Source organism: Emiliania huxleyi, assembly GCF_000372725.1.
Source record: "Emiliania huxleyi CCMP1516 chromosome Unknown EMIHUscaffold_167, whole genome shotgun sequence".
Classification (NCBI taxonomy): Eukaryota; Haptophyta; order Isochrysidales; family Noelaerhabdaceae; genus Emiliania; species Emiliania huxleyi.
Window position 1 is genome coordinate 92,607 of NW_005200911.1, and position 16,943 is coordinate 109,549.

Here is a 16,943-nt window from a genome sequence, read left to right on the forward strand (position 1 = left end):
AAGCCTCGAATGTGGCTGACAAGCGTTGTCTTCCCCTAACAGGCTGTTGCCCATGACATATAAGCTGTTGCCCCTGACAGGCTGTTGCCCCTAACAGGCTGTTGCCCATGACAGAAAAGCTGTTGTCCTTGACGGCTACTGCCCATGACACACTCGCGTAATACGCTGTTGCCCAGCGCTCGCATCATGCACTCAGCATGCACTCCGCATGCAAGTCGCCTGACTGTGAGCTCTTCATTCTCAGCCAGCTCTCTCAGCCACCTCGGCTCAGCTGTTGAGCGGCGGCGGGTTGCGGGGCTGGGAGAGCGCCAAGGTGCACGACTGTCTGATCGTGGCCCGTCTGATAGGAGGCCAGACCAGAAAGGCTTGTCCCTTTTGTACGCCGCGTCAGTATAAGCGTTGCCTGCACTGACTGCATCTGGCGTTGCGGCGGCCACAGACCATCTGGCAATGTGCGGAAAGCGGCGGCGGTATTGCGGCGGAACGTGTGGGACTGCAGCGGCACCGTCGGCTCGAAGAGCCTCGCCAGTGTCCCACTGGCGTAGCATCGCGACGATACCACCACACAAAATCGCAGACGAGAAGAGGACTCGGGCGCCTAGAAGCGCGAGGGTCCGACAAACACTCGTTCAGCCGCGCGCGGAACGTAATAGTTGGTGACGATTGGTCACGGGAACCCCCCTCACGGTGGGTTGGGTTTGTCGGTTCCTCTCTTCGCGTTGTCGGATAACCTACATAGCCGCGGCGCGGCTATCTCCGAATATAATAAACATATAACAGGGAAAAAGCGCGGGGGAGACACAAATCTCAAATGCAGCACCCAGCATGGGGGTCCTTTGCGCAGTCCGAGCCCCATGGGGGGCAGCCAGCGCTCACACGCTTGCGGAGCATATGGTCCGCCTTGCTCACGACCCAGTTCCTCAGCGAGCGCGTGGCGAGCGACCTCCTCGACCACGGTCCACGCCCACCAGACGATGAGTGTCTCGCGGCTTCTTCACGCTCCGAGTTGCGTCGCTCACCGCCGGAATTGTCGGCGCCTTTGCATCAGCGTTTGTGGTTGTCGAGGGCTGGCCGGTGGTCGACGCGCCTCTACTTTACGGCGACCACGTTTGCAACCATCGGCTTCGGAGACCTGAAGCCTGCGCGACCTGAAGCCAGCACCGAGGAAGACCATGAAAAGACCATGCCGGAAGGTTTTTTCTTGGATTTTCTCGCGTTTTTCGAGGTACGACGTGACTTGGCGGCGTGTTGGCCACTCGTGGCTTCACGGTTAACGTCGGTTTCTGCCTCCTGCCACTCCGTCTCTCCGTGCGTCTCCGAAAGAACAGAAAATCAAGAAAATAGACCAACGCCGTTGGGCAACGCGCAACGGAGGAATGGGAGCACTTGGAGTGGGAGGACGGCACGCCGCCACGCGCCAGCAGGATTTTAAGGAGAGAAGACAGGAGTTTGGTGCTAGCCGTTGCCCAACCTTGGCGTCTCCGTCTGCCTCTTCCTATCTCTCTTTGCAGTCTCTCGCCAATTCTCGCCGCCACGAATCCTTTTTCTTTGCTTGACGTGCTTTCATGATGTTTGGCAAATAGATCCGTGTGTTATATGGGCCTGCCGCTCCTCGCACGACTCCTCTTCGCCGTCGCCGCCGCGCTCGTCCTGTACGCCTGCAGCATGCTTTCGTCGCCGGCGACGGCCCAGGAGCCGAGAAGTTCGCCTCGTTTGTCAAACACAGCCACAGCTGCTACGGCAGCGGCAGTGGATATCACGCCAGAGTACTGGCTGCCAGCCTCGCTGCCGCATGCCAAGCCGCCGCAGGTGGTCAGCGGTTGCGGACCGGCGCCAGGTCCTCGAGAGCAGCAGACGCAGCGTCCGAGGCTGCCGCACACGCCGTGCCAAGCAAGCGACGCCGTCGTCTGTGCCATCGCCGCCAGTGCGCCGGGTCACTCGCTGCTGCTCCTCTCGTCGGTGCTCGGCCAGCCAGCTTCGTCGGTCCTAACAGAGCGCCTCACGGCGGCAAAGGGAGCCGTCTCGCCTGGCCAACTGCTGCTCGTGGCGACAACTCGCGAGGCGGCCACAGTGGCGCAGTCCCTCGGCGTCGGGTGGTACCTGCCTCGCGAGGCGGGGAGCGGCGCGGCGCCCGCTCGCGTCTCGGCGGGCGCCCTGTGGCGCGTCGGTGCGCAGCTACTCAGGGCGGGCTGCACGGTCGTGCTGAGCACCTCGCGGGTGTGCGCCCTCGGCGGCGATCATCATCCACCTCCCCGCACCTCTCCGCTAACCCGAACCCTCCACCTCAGGTTCGTTGGGCGGCGAGCCCCTTCCCGCATCTCTCGGCTGACGTCGACGTGGAGGCGGCGGTAGCCGAGACGTAGCCGAGGCTTGGCTGAGATAGGGCTATCGTCGAACGTCGAGGTGCTGCAGCGCGACACGTCCGCGACACGTCCCCGACACGTCCGCGACACGTCCCCCTCCCCCCTGCAGGCGGCGCAGCTCGGCTCGCAGATGTCGCGCGGCTCGGTGGTCGGCGTGCACGACCCTCCGATGGGCTGGTCCGCGTACGGCCAGTCCATGGCGTGCCCGATGCTCGACCCCGCCGTCGTCGCCCTCCACCCGACGGCTCCTGCGGCGGAGCTGGCGGCGCAGCTCGCCAACCGCTTGCTCGGCTGCGGCGCAGACTGCGAGCGGAGCCGGCCGAGCGGCAGCCTCGCCTTTCTGCTCACGCAGCTCGTGCACCAGCCGGCCCCCAGCGCAGGCTCGCGCGCCGGCGTCGAGGTCGCCCGAGATCAGCCCGAGACTGGCCGAGCTCGTAGGCGCACGACGGGGACACGCGCGCGGGCGTGTCGATGCGCGTGCTGCGGCGCGACTGCCTCCTCGGAGGGAGGGGCCTCTTCGGGGGCGGACACGTCGCGACCGCCGCAGCGAGCCGCGACGAGGAGGCGGAGGTCGCGCTCGAGCAGAGGGCCGGCGTGGACGCGGCGGCGATGGGGCCGGGTCCAAACGACATCCTTCGCAGCGCGCTCTTCTCCGAGGCGCTGCGTGCTCCGCGCCCGCAGTTCGCAGCCCTCGGCTTGCGACTCACACCGCGCGCCCCACCTCTCCAAGGCGCGCGAGGCCGTGCTCGAGCGCGGCTGCCGCGCGCAGCCCCGCGACGAGGGGTCCGCCGCCCCGCGCACTCTGAACGACATCCTGCAGCCGGGCGACGCCTTCCCAAAGCCGAGCGCCTGCGCGGCGGACGAAAACATGCGCGCGCTCTGCGAGCTGCTCAAGGAGGCGGCCATTGGGAGGGAGGCGCCTCGCCGCCCGCCGCCCGGAAGCTCTCCGTCCCTTCACGGCACGACCCGCGAGCCGGCGCCCCTCTGCACGGTCGGGCTGCTGTGGGAGCAGGTGCTCGCCGCCGTCTCAAACAAGAACATCTTTGCGATGCTCGGCACCTTCCTGGTCGGCTGCGCGCGCGCAAACATCTCGAACGCCGTCGTCGTCGCGCTCGACGACGCGACGGCCCAGTTCGCGCGCGGCAAGGGGGCGCACACGTACGTGCGGAAGCTGGTGGCGCGCGGAGGCGAGCGAGCCGAGAGTCGGCCGAGAGCCAGCGCAGATCGAGATTGGTCGAGATTGCATCCCTATAGGCTCGACCGACAACCACGCGACGTCTGGGCTCAAGTTCGCCGTCTTGCACGAGTTCCTCTCGGCGGGCTGCTCGGTGCTCCTCTCCGACGTCGACGTGTTGTGGATGCAGAACCCGTTCACGCTGCCCTCCCTCTACCGCGACGCGGACGTGGAGGGGATGACGGACGGCTGGGACGACGTCACCGCGTACGGGTACGAGTGGCCCTCTCACACGCGCAGCCTCCGGCTCGGCGCGCGCAACTCTGGCCTCTTCTACGTCCGCGCGACCGTCGAGGCGGTGCGGATGATGGCGCGGCTCAAGGGGCGGATGCAGCGCGAGGCGCGACCTCCCGCCCGCCCGCACGTTGTCCCGTGCACGTTCTCCCCCCCTCGCCCCCCCTCTCGCCCTCGCCCCCCCCCCCTCGCTTGCCCACGCCCGCCCCTCGCCGGCGCCGCCTCAGGCGGTGTGGGACCAGACCGCGTACAACGAGGAGATGTGGTGGGCGGCGCTGCCGCGGGAGCCGGCGCACGGCATCGCCGCGCGCGTGATGAACTACCTCTGCCACATGAACAGCAAGACCTTCTTCCGGTACATGCGCGAGGACGACCAGCTCCTCGCGCGCCACCGCCCCGTCTCGCTGCACATCAACTACCACCCCGAGAAGCTGCCGCGCATGGAGGACGCCTTTGCGCGCTACCACGGCGCCGCGCCGGACGTCGACCTCGGCAACGGCCTCGGGCGGCCCACCAAGCGCGCTGCGCAGGGCGGGATCCACGCCTGGCACTGGGGGGTCGGCCTCAAGGCGGGCAAGTGGTGCCGCGAGGCGCCTCGCGTCAGAGGCGCGCCCGGCAGCGCGCTCGGCGGCAGGCTGGTCGCCGCGGGCGGCAGGGCCACCTGGTCGGGCATCAGCGGCCTCCACTTCCACGCGGGCGGCGCGCTCGACACGCCTTGGGGGAGCGGCTCGTGGGGAACGCTGAAGAAGCCGGGCGCGGAGCACGAGGACCTCCTCTTCGCCGACTTTATCGGCCAGCAGCACGTTGTCGGCCCGCACGCAGACGGCTGGCCGAGGCTGACCTCGACGCGGTGCGCTGACTTTGAGAATGTCACCGTGGTCGTCCACGAGGGAGGGTAGAGAGCGGAGAGCACCAGAGGGCCGGAGGAGAGTGGCGCACGTTGGCCGTGAGCTCTCTCTCCTACAATGGATGAAAAAACGCCCAAACTCGGGGTGAAGCGGACACGCGGACACGGCACACGCCTCTCTGCCGTGCGGCTGCGGGCCCGCGTGCCGCGTCACACGTGGTCGTGCGGGTCCGTGCGCCAGCGCGGGAATCGGCTCTTTGAATCGATTGAAACTGACTTTTTTGAGAGCGCGTTGGTCAGGCTTTCACGAATGATATAATGATTAGCGCACACCGCTATCTCTAGGGACTACAAATCACAGCTTACTGTTGAAGGATAGTAGTATGGCAGTGGGGTCGGAGCAACGGAGGGCGGCCGGGTCGCCCCGGAGCGGCCCCGCGCGGGGAGGTGGGTGGAGGGCGGGCGCCACGCCATCGGGCAGGCCGCGCGGGGACGCAGCCGGGGCCAGCGCGCGGCGCTAGAGGGCCGGGCGCAAACTTGTTGCACCTGCACCTGCACCTGCACCTGGGTGCAGCGAGTTTTGGTGGTTCGAAAAGCGGAGCGCGCAGTCCGTTGTGGCTCGAAACGTGATGCCTCCGCCGGGAGACACGGATGGCGCCGGCGGGAGCGAAGAGGCTGGCGATGCGCCGCATTCGGTCGTCGTCCTGCCGGCGACTAGCGAGCCGGTCGAGCGTGACCAGTCGCACTCGAATCTGAGCAGTACATTGAGGCCGTTGGTGGAGAGAGAGCACCGCGAGCGAGGTGACGAGGATGGAGCTGTGGGTGTAGTCAGTCGAGGCATGGCCGCGTCGTCCACGACGAGGCGTCGGAGAATGAGGAGACGTCGGAGAGTCGGGACGGTGATTCTCTTGCCGAGGCCGATGTCTCATAAGGAGGAGCTGACTTTGAGCGCCTTCGCAACGCGGTTCAATTGTGGACGAAGATGTACACGGAGATGGGATGGTGCGACGACATGCGGGACAAGCTAGGATCGCACATGCTTCTGTATGCTGCATGTTCGTACCGCGAGATCGAACCGAGGTTTATACGGTTGTGGCTCCAGGGCCCGTCACACCAATCCTCGCTACCCAACGCGGCCAAAGGATATCCACCTCGAGAACCTCGAGAACCAGGGCCCGGTGCTCCAGGATGCAGCAGCTGCGAACCGGCGCAGGTGTGTCCGCAATGTACTCACTGATGTGGCTCAGCAGGAGGATCAGGACGGCAACCACGCACGAAAGCCCTCGATTGCCTGCAGCACACACACACACACCTGCAGCAGCCCGGCCTCAGGAACGCTGTGAGCGGCCTCTCGCCGTGACCTAGATTCCTCGTCGTTGTCGACACACACATGCGTACATACACATGCCTCCGATCTCTCTCGAGACCCCCGACACGTCCACCGCCATCGCGGGCGTCGAGACACCGGACGACCTCCTCGCCCGCCTGGCTTCGGAGCTGTTCGACCCGCTAGCGCCCGCAAGCTGTGTCGCGCTCGGGTCGACCTGCCGTGGCATCCGTAGCGCGCTGACGAGCGTGCTGGAGGAACTCCGGCAGTCTCGAAGGAGCGCGGAGCAGCTGACTCGCCGGCTCGCACCGCAGACGGGCCTCTTCCCGACAAAGTGCTGGAGGCTGCAACTCATGCAAGAGCTCAACCTCAACCACTTGCGCGTCGCCGAGATGGCCGACTTTGGCGAGCTGATTGTGCGATCGTCTCCCGCTGAGCACTCCCGCGCCCTCGCCCCGCCAGCCCCGACCGCATTCAGGCGATCTGATGTCCTCCGACACACCGCCTCAGGCGAATCGATCGCTGCCGGTTCTGTCCCGGCTGCTGGCGTCCAACAACACGTCGGGCGGCACGCTGCCTCTGCTCCGCAGCCTAGGGGCGGGTGATTTGCCGTCTCTCGGGTTCCTCACGCTGAACGACCCAACCCTTGGGCGTCTGCCTCTTCCTATCTCTCTTCGCAGTCCCGCGCCGATTCTCGCTGCAACCTTCATGCCACCTCGCGGTCGTCCCACTCTCGTCGTTCTCTCTCCTGTCGCTTCATCCTCTGTCGCGTCGCTCTCCTCTGCCTCGTCCTCCGTTTATCCCGGTGTGCAAATTCTTTTGCGGCCTCATTCGTCGGCTGCTACGAGTATAGTCCAGGATGCACAGCACAACGGGCATTCGTCGGCTGCTTTAGTCCAGGATGCACAGCTCAACGGGTGGTGACTCGCCTGACTCGGTGACCGAGCTCGCGCGGCTCGCCGGGCTCGGCGACGAGCTGCCGAAGGCGGAGGCGGCGGCGGGCTGGGAGGCGGCGGCAAGAGACCCGCTCGGTGAGCCGGTCTCCTTCTCCGAACTGCAGCCGCTCTCGAAGTTGGGAGCAGGCGAGTTTTGCACTGTGCACTCGGCCTCGTTCCGGGGCTGCATGGTCGCTTTGAAGCGGCTCCGGAGAGATCTACCTTCCTGCCGAGAGTCGATAGGGCTGGCAGATCTTCAACGAGAAATCGCCATCCTCTCGCGGCTCGAGCACCCGAACATCATTCGCATGGTCGCGCACGGCACCGGGAAGGATGGGGCGCCCTTTTGCTGCCTCGAGATGTTTTCGCAGCCGCTGAGTGCGCTCCTGCCCACCTCGACGGGCGTGCTTGCGCACAAGTGGGAGGCGCGCCAGTGGCCTCTCGCCCGCGGGCTCTCGGTCGGGCTGCAGCTCGCGAGGGCGCTGCGGCATTGCCACGACGAGTTCCTGCCCGGATACAGGTGGCTCTCCCCGATCGGTTGTATTGAGACACCGCGACTGGGCCGTTTTGTAGACACATCCCACCCTCGCCAGACGGCCCACCGGCCGGCCGGCTGGCTCCGACTGCCCCCACCCACGCTTCACGCCGCCACCTGCCCGCCACCCTGCAGGCTCTTCCATCGCGACATCAAGCCAAACAACGTCGGCGTTTTCGCCGACGGGCGCGTGGTGCTCGCCGACTTCGGGCTGCTCGCGCTGTGGGAGAAGGACGCGGCCGACGACGACGCCGCCCGGCAGCTCACCGGCATGACGGGCTCGCTCCGGTACATGGCGCCCGAGGTCGCCCTCTCGCAGCCGTACAACCACAAGGCGGAGGTCTTCTCCTTCACCTCGCTGCTGTACCACATGCTCTCGCGCCGCAAGCCCTTCGAGTTCATGACGCCCTCGGTCTTCCTGCGCGAGGTGTGCTGCGGAGGCAACCGGCCTCCACTCGGCAAGGCGTGGCCCTTCCAGCTGCACGCCCTCGTGAAGGCGGGCTGGTCCTCCACCGCGTCGCACCGGCCAGAGTTCGCGGAGGTCGTGCGCGTCCTCGAGGAGACGGCGAGGGAGGTGTCCGCGGCGGGCGGGCATGCCTTCCTGGGCGGGCGGACGCCCGACGCCGGCCGTCGCCTTCTTCTTGATCCGCCGCGGATGAGTCGGATTCAGAGCGCTCGTAGCTTCGCGCAGTAGCGCGGACGCCGTCGTTGGGTTCCGAGAGTTTTTCTGATGTAAATGTCGCATGTGCATAATGTGCAAGAACGTACCTCGATGCATGCACGTGTACAACACGCACCTGTAGAGTGTTATGCAGAGAGAGTGCTGTGTTTATCCTGTCTGTAAATAAAGCCGTACATGTACTTTACAAGAGCGCCTTATAGAGTACGTAGCTGTCACATACACTGTATATGAGCCGTGGAACATACACATGCCACATACACACACCGACGTTCTCGGAGTGGTCTCTCCGAGGACCGAGCGCTGCACGTACATCTTTTCCTCTCGAGCTAAAGCTCCGCCTCAGCGGATAGCGCCCGCCGCTAGGCCGGCCGGCGCCCCCGCGAATGCCTCGCGCACCACGCGTGCCACCACCTGCTCGTACCTCCCCGGGTCGGCGGGCAGGTGCGACACGTGCTGCGTCCCTTCGAAGACCGCCTCCTCCACGGCGCTGCCCGCCTCGCGCCACTTGTCAAAGACCGCCTAGAGACAGGCAGGCAGAGTCGCGCAAGCGTCGCCCTCGCCCCCCCCCTCCCCTCCCGCCGCGGGGCGGAGTCTCGCCCGGATGTCCTCGCTCCGCGTGACCGTGTCCGCCTCGGAGTAGATCACCGCCGTGGGCACCTACGGAGGACAGGCGGCGGGACGTGTCGGCGACGCGTCCGTCTCTCCCCGAGCGCGTCCGCCGGAGTCGGCGCCGCGAGCGGCGACGAGAAGCCGGCGCCGAATGCCTTGCCGTGCATCGCGTCGCTCGAGGCCTGCATGGCCGGGCGGGAGGAGGGCAAGAGGCTCGCACACGCCGCCATCAGCGTGATTACACGAGCTGCGAACGGCGCCTCTCCTCCAACCATGAGCACGTGGTGCGGCGGATCGGCTTGCCGAGCTGACATCTCCTCTCCTCTCTCTGACGGGTGTCATAGGTAACAGGCCTGGTAGTACTGCCTCATCGGGCCGCTCGGAGAGAGGTACGCCTCGAGCGCACTCTGCAGCAGCCGCTGGCCCACCGTCCCCTCCGACCGGCCGGCGACACCGCCGTCCATAATGGCCCGGCTCAGCCCAAAGGGCACGCCGCTCGCGTCGACGGGGCTGTCCCAGACGGAGCCCTTGATGCGAGCCGCAAAGTCGGCGCCCTCTGCACCGCGACGGCCCAGCTCCGTCAAGAGGTTGCCGTACATAAAGGCGCCCGCCGAGAAGCCCTGCACCATTATGGGCCTCTCCCGCGTATCGGCCGCAGATAGGACGTCGGCGATACATTTCATCGTGCTTTCGCCACGCGAGACGGGCAGTGCGACATGTTGCGGCTTGAGGAGCAGCGCGATGACGTCGACGCCGCGGCGAGTGTAAAGGTCAGCGTACTTGCGCAACGCCCGCTCGCCGCAGCCGACCCAGCCGAGCAAGCAGGCGACCGGGGTTCGCCCGGCCGGCAGCGCTCGCTGGGCCCGCTCCTTTGTCGAGTCGCGGCCGGCTGGCAGAAAGATGGTGTGCGGCGGGAGTGAGTGCGCTGCTCGTGAGCAGACGAGGCGATCCCAGACTGTCCGAGTTGTCTGGCGTCGTCGGCCCAGCAGCATCGTTGCGGGCGTCGTGAGCGCGAGAGAGGAATGAGATCCGAAACAACTCCCTCGGACAACCAACTGGGCACGGGACTGGCGCGCGTCGGCAGTCGTCGAGATTTCTTCTATTCGAGCCTTGGAGAGAGAGAGAGAGATTCTCTCTCTCTAGCCTTGGTGTGATTGACGGTACGACTTGGGCGTGCTGGCCCCCTGTCTGTGAGAGCGGGCATGTACGTATGTTACATGTATTAAAAAAATTCTTTCGTGCCTTGCTTGTGTGTGTTTGTGTGTGACTGTGCGGCACTTTACGTTTCATAAATCTCTCCCTCTCCTCTCACCACCACCCAGGACTGGACACCAACGCGGTATGGGTGGACGCTAGACAGATGATGACGACACGCACGAGCGACACACAGACACAAACAAGCTCACAAGACACACAGCCAGCTGGCTGCCACACACCCTGAGTTGGCGTACACATAACTCAAGGCCACATCCTCCCTGTCGCCCCCCCCAGCACTCCAAGGTGCCAAGAGAAACAAACAAGGGCACAACAAACAACAGACGATAGGAAGTGACATGTGAGGCTAGAGCAGCATGCTCCACCTCTAGCAATCTCTCCGGCCGGCGAGGCACGGACGAGACCGTGTGTGGGGTCTAAGTGAGGTGTCTATGGACGCTCTCCTCACGGGCTAGCTGCCTGCGGCTAGCCTTCTCTCGCACTCACGGACAGTGACAATCAAATGGGTGAGTGTTTGCGAGCAGAGGCGCGTGGGCTAAATCTAGGCCGCACGTCGTGGCACTATGACGAAGTTAGACGTGCGGCCGCAGCGCGCCCGCCCCAGGCTCGGCGGTGCGCGCGTGTTAGCGAGAAAGTTGCGGGTAGAGCCGTTCCCGACTTGTCGAATGCGAGGCCTCTGCGACGAGTGCCAGTCGTGCTGCGGAGCCACGCCCTTCGAGCCGCGTCCCGTCGGCACTGTCCCCGAGTGGTCCCGCCTTGGCGGCACACACTCTCGACCAGGACAGTCCTGCTGACGGGAACGTGTCGCGCGCCGGCGACGGTTGCGGCGTGCTCGTTGTGAAGCCAAGATGGCACGACCACCGCCCTGCTTCGCAGACCGGGCAAGGAGGGGCCTGCTCCCGTTCCGCGAGGAACAGGAGGTCTCCCCCCCTCCCCCGGCCTAAGCAGCGGCGGGTGGAAGGCAGCCCCTTGAGTCGAGGGCGGCGCGACCATTGCCCTGCTCGCAACGGCCAGAGACCGAGGTCAGTGCAGATGGTCGCGCCGCCCCGCTCCGCCCCGCCCGCCGCCGCGCCGCGCCGCCGCCCGATGATTATTAAGTAATTATTAATTAACAAATAATTAATGACCCCACCCGCCGCCGCGCCGCCCCGCCCTGCGCCGCCCGCTGCCTCGCCGCGCCGCCGCCTCGCGCTGCCCGCCGCCGCGCCGCTCCGCCGCCCGAGGATTAATATTTAATAATTATTACCCGATTAATAACGTGTGTGCGTTTGTGTGTGTGTGTCTGTGTGTTTGCCTGATGGCAGGGAAGTCCAAGGCAGCGGCGAGCGGCACGTGGCGTCGGCGACGTACTCAGGACACGATGGCGAAGCCCACAGCGCAGCATGCGCGGCAGCAGCTCGCCGGCGGCCCGCGTACTCGACCCCTAAATAAACTCAAAGTCCACCACAGCCTCCAGCCACCGCCTCCACCCTCGAGCCGCCACCGCTGCCGCTCTTGACGCCGCCCACCGCGTCAGATTCCAGCGACGCGCGCGGTGATCCGAGTCGCAGAGCCGCGCCGCACCAGCAGCAGCATCAGCGCCATCAGCACCAGCAGCAGCAGCAGCAGCAGCAGCACCAGAGAGAGAAGAGCGCCTGCCGCTCTCACGCAGCCCGCAATCCGCCTGCCGTGCGCGATCGACGCTCGCAGACCTCCGCGTAGTGCACCGCGCAGTCTCCTCGAGGACCAACGCAGTCCAATCCAGCAGTGCAGGATGATGTACAGCAGTGCAGCATGAGGCGCCCGCAGAAGCGCTCGCAGAGCGGCGCGCAGCACCGCGCACGCCACGCCGTGGATGGTCGTGCTGTGCGAGCACTAGGGTTAAAAATTCTTAGATAATGCGCCCCCCCGAAATCAGGGAAGGCACACGTCACACGACCACCTCCACGCCACACTATGTCCATCGTCTCTCTCCTCCTCGCGCCGACGCTCGGCTACGTCGACCGCGGCATTCTCAAGGCTCCACCTGCCCGAGCTAGAGACCTCTCCCCATCTCTCCCCATCTCTCCGCCCGCCAGGCTCCACCTGCCCGAGCTAGAGACCTCTCCCCATCTCTCCCCACCTCTCCGCCCGCCAGCTCGACAACACCACGTTCGACAAGATCGTCGACGGCTCCCGCGCTGTCATTGTCCGCTTTGACAAGGAGTATGCGTATGGCGACGAGGTGGCCCACCCTTCCCTGCCGCCGCCGTGCGCTTGCGATCGTGGTGAGCCCGCCGCCGCCGCCGCTCACAGCACGACGCGTGGAAGGACTTCGCAAAGAAGGTTGGCGAGTCGTCCGCCTCGCTGCTGAGCTGCGACGTCGGCGTGTCGGAGTATGGCGACAAGGACAATGCCGACATTGCTGAGCGCTTCTCCATTAAGACGGACGACTTCCCGCAGTACCGTCTCTGGCTCAAGGCGCGCGGCAGCGGCAGCGGGCGCCTGGGGGGTTCTGCCCGCCTCCTCCCCGCCTGAGCTCTGACGCGTCTGGCCCGTGCCTTCGGGCATCCCGCTTCAGGGCTCGGGCTCCGACAAGTCGCCGGTGGTCTACAGCGGCGAGAAGAAGAGCGACGCGTTCCTGCGGTTCGTGCAGGAGAAGGCGGGTGTGTGGATCGGCTTGCCGGGGCAGGTCAAGGAGCTCGACGCGATCGCGAAGAAGTTTGGCACCGCAGCAGACAAGACGGGGTTGGTGGCAGAGGCAAAGGCGCTTGGCATGAGCGACGAGGCGCGCCGGCCTAGGGACGCGGAGGGTGAGGGAGACGGGCGTGTAGGGCGGCGGCGTGCTGGCTGCAATCACTGGGGGCGGCGCCCCTCCCCCCCGGGCGCACACAGCTTCGCACGCACGCGACACCGTCCGACCTCTCCACACGACAAGAGGTGTCTCTGACGAGGTACCCGGATCTGGGGGGCTGGGCGACCAGGGCTGGCCGCGGAGTCGCGAGCGCGCAGCGATTACGCGGCTCAAACAGCCTGCTGGAGCACACACCACCCTCACAAACACCGCACTACCACAGCACACCATGTGTAAAGCACCGTCCACTGAGCTGCCTTCACGCCGGCCCGATGCGCACGCCGTCACACCGCGCCCGGCCGCGGAGCAGGCGGCCAAGTACTACCTCAAGGTGATGGACAAGGCGGCGGCCGACGGCGGCTTCATCAGCAAGGAGACGGCGCGCTTGCAAAAGATGATTGACGACGGTGCGGGCCCTCCCCCGTCCCCCGTCCCCCGTCCCCCGCCCTCAGCTACCCTCACACGGCGTGAGACCTCGCGCGCCCCCAACACATCCACGGCTCGTCCGCAGGCTCCGTCAAGCCGGCCAAGAAGGAGCAGTTCGGGCGCCGGCTCAACGTGCTCTCGTCGTTTGCGTAGAGCGGCCATGGCCCCCCTCTCCGCGGCGGCGGCGGCGGGGAGTACGAGTAGGCCGCCATAGGAGAGGCTGCCGCTGCGGGCCTTCAGTAGGAGTGTGTGTGGCTGTGCTTGCGCGGGGGATGATGGGGAGCGGAGAGGTGCTTGTGCGCGGCGGGAGATGACACACGCAAGTTGCAATTTCAAGTTCGGGAGCGGGCGCGAGAGGTGCGAGGTGTGGCTGGCATGGGGTGGCTGGCATCTCTTGGTTGGTTCAGGATTCAACATAACAGTTACCAGGCGCGAACATCTCTGTATGGGGCAGCGCTACGGCCGGTACGGGGGGCGCGGCGTGCGCGGCCGCCCGTGCGCCGTGGCGCGTGTGGGCAGCTCACGTCGCCAGCACTCTGGGGGGGGACGGGCTCGACGCAAGTATGGCATGAGAGGGGGCACTGGACGAAAGCACAGTCAAAGTGGGCGCGGCACTCCGCGTTGAGGGCGACGGAACGGGACAAGAGAGCAAGTGGACGAGACAAATCACGCACAAAGACGAGCAAGAGCGGCAAGTAGATACCCGGCGGCGGGGAGCGGTCCCGGCGATGCAGGGGTGCAAGGGGTGAATGTTACACGGCGCGCGGTCGCTCAGACCCCAAAGCGCTCGGGGTCCGGGCCTGCGCCTGGCCTCCCCTCGAGCACGTTCGCGCGCTCGAGCTTCCAGCACTTGACGTGCCTGGAGGGGATCGGGGAGGGCGTGGCGGGGCGAGGGTGTGGGGACGTGAGAGGGGGGGGGCGGGGGGGGTGAGGAACGGAGGAAGTGCAGGCGTGGGCCTAGGGCGTGAGGACGTGAGGCGTGAGGGCGTGAGGGCGTGAGGGCGTGATGACACGTGCGGGTGTGTGGCGCTGAGGCGTGTTGGCGTGAGGAGGGGAGGGCGAGGGCTACCCAGTCATCTGCTCGAAGGTGGAGAGGCTCCAGCCGCCGCGCATGTTGACGACGCTCTCGACGTCCTCCTGCATCCCCTTGAGATACGACGGGACGTACGGCTCGCCCGCGAGGAACGCCGTCGCCTGCGCCTTACGCAGCGGGTCTTGCAGCAGCAGCAGCTTGTACTTTGGGTCGATGTCGGCGATCAGCACATACTTGCGCGCGATGCGCGCCGCGTTGCGGAGCACGCGCCGCCGCGCCGCCTGCGAGGGAGCAATCCGCGAATGGGAGCTGGCGGTGAGCGGCCCGACGGGGGCACCCCGTGGCGAGTTCTCTCTGCGTAGGGAGCGCTAACGGAAGTGCTCGGAAGTGTCTCGGAAGGAAGGAGCCGCCTGCGGCATCTCGTGCGTCGCAAACATGACCGTCACGACGTCGAACGAGAAGGGCTCGCCGTAGCTCTCCGCGTTGCCCACGCGGAAGAGCTTGCCCGGGTGCCTACGCCGCGCGGAGACCGGCTCACCGACTGCTTCCCGCCCCACGGCCGACTCGGGTGAAGGCCGCGGCGCGCACCAGAAGCGAGCGACGTCGACCATTTCCTCCGTCGCATCGACGCCGACGGCGCCGGGCGCGGTGCTGAAGCCGGTGCCGCAGCAGAGATCGAGCACGGTCCCGTCGCCCTTGATCTGCTTCAGGATCTCGTGCCTCACGTCCCGCCCACCGTAGCTCGTCCGGTCGATGATTGCGGTCGCGAGCGGCGACAAGAAGGCGTGCATGCGGCCGCGGAAGCCGGTGTTTCCCCAGTTGTGGATGGGCGCTTGCTTCCAGTAGTAGTCTGCGTCCGTGCTCTTTGGCTCCACCGGTGCCACTGGCTTTGGTGCCACCGCCACTCTCCTCCACTGGCCCGCCGGCGGCCGCTGGTAGCGCTTTGCGCCATCCACGTAAACAACCATCCGCTTGGGGCGGATCTTTGCGCGCCCGCCCCGCACCTTGCTGAGCGACTCAGGCTGGTACTTTTGCACCAGGTCGGGGCGCGCGTTTGCCACCGTGGGTGGGATGTAGTAGGGAGCAAACGCCTTCTCAAAGAGCTCGGCGGGAGTCTTGTCGTAGCGCGGCCGCGGCGACGCGGCTGACGCGGCGCGAACGCGTGCAGCAGGCACGGTGCGGCGCGGAGCGACGGCGCCACGAGCCAGCGCCAGCGCCGCGAGGGAGAGCAGCGCGGAGGAGAAGCCCATATCGGGACCGGCGTACAACTCGTAGTTTGGACGGGTCGGGGGTATGGTGGCACCGTTCTCTTGGGGTGGTGATCAGGATGCTTCCAAGAAGACTCCGGGCCCGAAAAGAATTCAACACGCGCCGTCCCCCCCTCCCCCCTGGCATGCGTGTCTTCTTTTGGGCAAAGCGGCGTCGGAGGTGCCGACATGCATCGGGGGTTGGTGGCAGCGTGGCCGTCCTCCCTGCCCTCCTTTCTTTTCTTCTTTCTTGTTCTCGCTCCCACAGTCCCACTCCGGGTTACGCCCCCCCCCCCCCCCACCCCACCCCACCACCACCCCAAACACACACACACCTCCTCCGCCAGGCATCCACACCTCGCGGCAAGTACTCGAGTAGTCGACGACCCAGGGCAGCTGTATTGATTGATGGGAAGGCGAAACACAGTCCGACCAACGACTGGGACACCAACGCGGTATGGGTGGACGCTAGCTGTACCTTCGAGATTTTTTGAAGGCCAACCAGAAATCACGACGGTCACAGTGATTTGGGCTCGGCATTCTCTCTTCTACCTTCGTGAGGATCGAGAGGGAAGGGGGCGGCGGGGGGGGCGGGGGGGAGGCTGGGTTATCCTGGCTTCGAGAGTCGACGCGGGCTCTCTCGGCTACGGGGCCGGCCCCAGCTTCGGCTGAGGCATGGGCTGAGGGCTGACAAGCTGACGAGCCCAACCAAATCACTGTGAGAGTCGTGATTGATTTCTTGGCTTCGTGGGTCGGCGTCAAAGACAAATGAAGGCTTCCACTTTCTGGTGTGCTGGCGATCCAGCAAGAACATGATGTGGCGGCGGCGTGCTAGTCCTTGACAACAGCTGAGCGTACCGCCACGTGCTTGGTCCTTCAACGAACTCGTCGCAAGTTGTGGGTCGTGCGTCCTCGTCGACCCTAGTCCACGCGGGTTAAAAGGTGATCAGCTCTCCCGCCGCTCAAATCCTGTGGTATACGCGTCCAGCAGGCACGGTGCGGCGCGGAGCGACGGCGCCACGAGCCAGCGCCAGCGCCGCGAGGGAGAGCAGCGCGGAGGAGAAGTGCCCATATCGGGACCGGCGTACAACTCGTAGTTTGGACGGGTCGGGGGTATGGTGGCACCGTTCTCTTGGGGTGGTGATCAGGATGCTTCCAAGAAGACTCCGGGCCCGAAAAGAATTCAAGACGCGCCGTCCCCCCCTCCCCCCGGGCATGCGTGTCTTCTTTTGGGCAAAGCGGCGTCGGAGGTGCCGACATGCATCGGGGGTTGGGGTGATCTGAGATGACGTGGCGAACGCGGGACATCTAGGGAGCTGAACGTATCCGCAGGCGAAAAGGACGAGACGGATTCTTCAAGAAGACTCCAAAAGAATTCTGGTGCGAGCGCTGAGTCTTGTGCGAAAGAGAAATGGGATCTCAACACCTAAGACTCGTTCTACGT

General features: G+C 65.8%; 4 protein-coding genes across 4 annotated transcripts; 3 read left to right on the top strand and 1 right to left on the bottom strand.

Annotated features, from left to right (window-relative positions):
* The first annotated feature begins 3,369 nt into the window (after nt 1-3,369).
* On the top strand, nt 3,370-4,809 carry EMIHUDRAFT_418156 (hypothetical protein). Its single transcript, XM_005784844.1, has 3 exons — nt 3,370-3,537; nt 3,578-3,961; nt 4,059-4,809. Exons 1-3 carry the CDS (start codon nt 3,412-3,414, stop codon nt 4,728-4,730), a joined length of 1,182 nt encoding a protein of 393 aa, XP_005784901.1. The 5' UTR covers nt 3,370-3,411; the 3' UTR covers nt 4,731-4,809.
* A 1,273-nt stretch (nt 4,810-6,082) lies between these two features.
* On the top strand, nt 6,083-8,235 carry EMIHUDRAFT_467996 (hypothetical protein; the record flags this gene model as incomplete). Its single annotated transcript, XM_005784845.1, has 3 exons — nt 6,083-6,421; nt 6,901-7,460; nt 7,611-8,235. 3 exons carry the CDS (start codon nt 6,083-6,085, stop codon nt 8,167-8,169), a joined length of 1,458 nt encoding a protein of 485 aa, XP_005784902.1. The 3' UTR covers nt 8,170-8,235.
* Nucleotides 8,236-8,324: 89 nt separating this feature from the next.
* EMIHUDRAFT_364492 (hypothetical protein) lies at nt 8,325-9,395 on the bottom strand (the record flags this gene model as incomplete). The annotated part of the gene is made up of 4 exons (XM_005784846.1): nt 8,325-8,676; nt 8,779-8,814; nt 9,009-9,013; nt 9,116-9,395. 4 exons carry the CDS (start codon nt 9,393-9,395, stop codon nt 8,497-8,499), a joined length of 501 nt encoding a protein of 166 aa, XP_005784903.1. The 3' UTR covers nt 8,325-8,496.
* Nucleotides 9,396-11,891: 2,496 nt separating this feature from the next.
* EMIHUDRAFT_441908 (hypothetical protein) lies at nt 11,892-14,969 on the top strand. The gene is made up of 9 exons (XM_005784847.1): nt 11,892-11,979; nt 12,098-12,184; nt 12,256-12,420; nt 12,521-12,727; nt 13,104-13,200; nt 13,305-14,078; nt 14,289-14,533; nt 14,663-14,765; nt 14,841-14,969. The coding sequence occupies exons 1-6, from the start codon at nt 11,917-11,919 to the stop codon at nt 13,370-13,372; spliced, it is 687 nt and encodes a 228-aa protein (XP_005784904.1). The 5' UTR covers nt 11,892-11,916; the 3' UTR covers nt 13,373-14,078; nt 14,289-14,533; nt 14,663-14,765; nt 14,841-14,969.
* Nucleotides 14,970-16,943: the final 1,974 nt, after the last annotated feature.